General features: G+C 46.1%; 1 protein-coding gene across 3 annotated transcripts in view; it reads left to right on the top strand.

The window, feature by feature from the left end:
• Positions 1 to 2,400, top strand: part of ret (ret proto-oncogene receptor tyrosine kinase) — a 34,984-nt gene that overhangs the window by 29,228 nt on the left and 3,356 nt on the right. For all 3 annotated transcript variants that reach the window (XM_017424222.2, XM_017424221.2, XM_025007639.2), the window contains exons 15-18: positions 347 to 469; positions 560 to 630; positions 1,713 to 1,850; positions 1,943 to 2,042. In XM_017424222.2, coding sequence (XP_017279711.2) covers positions 347 to 469; positions 560 to 630; positions 1,713 to 1,850; positions 1,943 to 2,042 — 432 coding nt within the window. The remainder of the gene's footprint in view (positions 1 to 346; positions 470 to 559; positions 631 to 1,712; positions 1,851 to 1,942; positions 2,043 to 2,400) is intronic.

Below are 2,400 nucleotides of genomic sequence, written 5' to 3'. Positions count from 1 at the left end.
AATGTTGGTTGGGAATTATCTTACAAAACTAGGAAGTATTTTTGGTTTAGATATTAAAAGTTATGGTTGTTTATTGATTTTAGTAAAAAAAAAATTGCAACTTTTAAGAAAAATGCCCCGCGAAATCAGGCATTTTAGCTGCAACAATCACAAAAAATGCCCACGAAATCCTGGAGGGACTGACTGGTATATCCCGGTACTGGGTACAGACCCGGTAGGTACCGGGGGCCAGGCTGTGTTATTTAATGCCACCATGTTTCAAAGCTGGAAAAGCTGAAAACAGTTTTAGTCTCTGTAACATCAGCAGTAAGTTGGCTGTGATGGGATTACGTTTCCGTCCCGACAGCTCGTTCACAGGGACCTGGCAGCGCGAAATGTCCTGGTGGCTGAGGGACGCAAGATGAAGATCTCCGACTTTGGCCTTTCGAGAGACGTCTATGAAGAAGACTCGTACGTCAAGAGGAGCAAGGTGGGAAAAACGTTCCACTTTCAGCTGTTTGAACCGTTTTTTTTTTTTTAAAAAGGAAAAACTGAACAAAGTCTCGTCCTTGTTCTCCAGGGTCGTATACCCGTGAAGTGGATGGCCATCGAGTCTCTGTTTGATCACATTTATACGACACAAAGCGACGTGTGAGTACAAGATAAAGGACACACCGGACACGTCTTGTTTTTTAGGTTTTTAAGGGTCAGAGGGCAGAGATCCTCAGACCTCCCTGAATCTGCCCTGAGGTCTCCTCCCAGCGGGGGGTCTGAACCACCTACCAGTGGTTCTGTGGCCCGGGTGTTTGACTCCTGAAGCTGTGTCGACCCTGAAAAACAAAACCAAACTAGGAGTCCAGGCCTGTTGGTGACCCCCTGATGGACGGGTTTTTACCTAACCCTGAAAAGGACAGACTTTAAACAACAGCAAATAGTTTATAGGAGTCATTTTGAACCTTAATGTTGTGAAAAATACCTTTTAAAGGTACAAACAAACAAATGTACCATGCCAGTACCTTTCAAGGACCGGGCTCCTGTGGATCATCATCCTGCAGGGGGCGCCGTGAAGGACTGATGCATTATGGGTTTGTGAAGGCTTTGGTCTGATCCTCGATTGCTGCAGCTAATATTAGGAACATTTCTCTATGAAATAAACAGATGAACTTAAATCAGCTTTATAAGCGTTATCTGAAACTCTGGATGGGTTTTTCCCACTCTGTTTATTTCATTTACATGAAGCATTTTTAAAATGATGCAAGAAGACTTTCTGTTCCTAAAAATGGTCTGAAGTAGATTCTGGACTTTTCCTGAGTTGCTGTTTTTGGTCCAGATGAGACAAACTTCCTCCTGGCTGTCGTACTTCCTGCTGCAGACCAGTTTGACTTATATTCGTATTATCTGGGGGGGAAAGAACCGAGGAATGGGGCACCACTGGTTGGAACCTGCCTCAGGTTTCTAAAATTACATTTTAAAGAACATTATTACCGTCGTGAAACGTTTCACCCCTCAGAAGCCGGACGTGGCGTCCAGTCCTGGTCCTCGAGGTCCCCGTCCTGCAGGTTTCAGACGTTTCTCTGCTTCGACGCCTGAGTTAAGGAATGGGTGACAATCAGACCGTATTAAAGGCGGGAAAACGAATAAAACTCCGAGGACCAGAACTGGACTCATTCAGCTCTCGGCGGTTTTCACAGAGTCTCCGTTTCCTGGTTTATTCTCGCCTTTCTTTTTTCCAGCTGGTCTTTCGGCGTGCTGCTGTGGGAGATCGTGACTCTGGGAGGAAACCCGTACCCAGGTATCGCTCCTGAACGCCTCTTCAACCTCCTGAAGACCGGCTACAGGATGGAGAAACCGGAGAACTGCTCCGAGGAAATGTGAGCGCCTCGTTTGAGCGTTTGTAACAAGATGGCCGACCGTGAAGGATTACTAACCGTGGGGACGGGTCTCCGATGTTTCTTTTTTGCAGGTACAACCTGATGCTCCGATGCTGGAAGCAGGAATCAGACAAGAGGCCGACGTTCTCAGACATCAGCAAGGAGCTGGAAAAGATGATGGTGAAGAGTCGGGTACGGTGACGCCTTCAGAAAACTGTTTTTATGTTTTTGTTTCGCTGGAAACGAGTGAGAGGAAGATGCTAATCATCAGCTTTCCTGAAATCATGTTTAGGTTCACAGAAAAGCCTGAATGACTGCTGAAACTTACTGAAGCTGAAAGCTAAATGTAGCAAAAGCTAAAAGTTTCAGAAGAACACGAGCAGATTTTCTAAGAGAACATTTCTAACGACTCAAATGCCTCTTTTACACCGGCTCTAATTCAGAAGTCCGACTCTGCTCCGCTCTACTCGGCTCGGCTCGATAAAGAATGCATCGCGTTCACACCGGCCAGTTTGGTCAGTAGCAGAGGAACACCTCCTTGTGTTGTGGG

Source organism: Kryptolebias marmoratus, linkage group LG22 (genome assembly GCF_001649575.2).
Source record: "Kryptolebias marmoratus isolate JLee-2015 linkage group LG22, ASM164957v2, whole genome shotgun sequence".
Taxonomy (NCBI): domain Eukaryota; kingdom Metazoa; phylum Chordata; class Actinopteri; order Cyprinodontiformes; family Rivulidae; genus Kryptolebias; species Kryptolebias marmoratus.
This window is presented reverse-complemented; position numbering and strand designations above follow the sequence as displayed.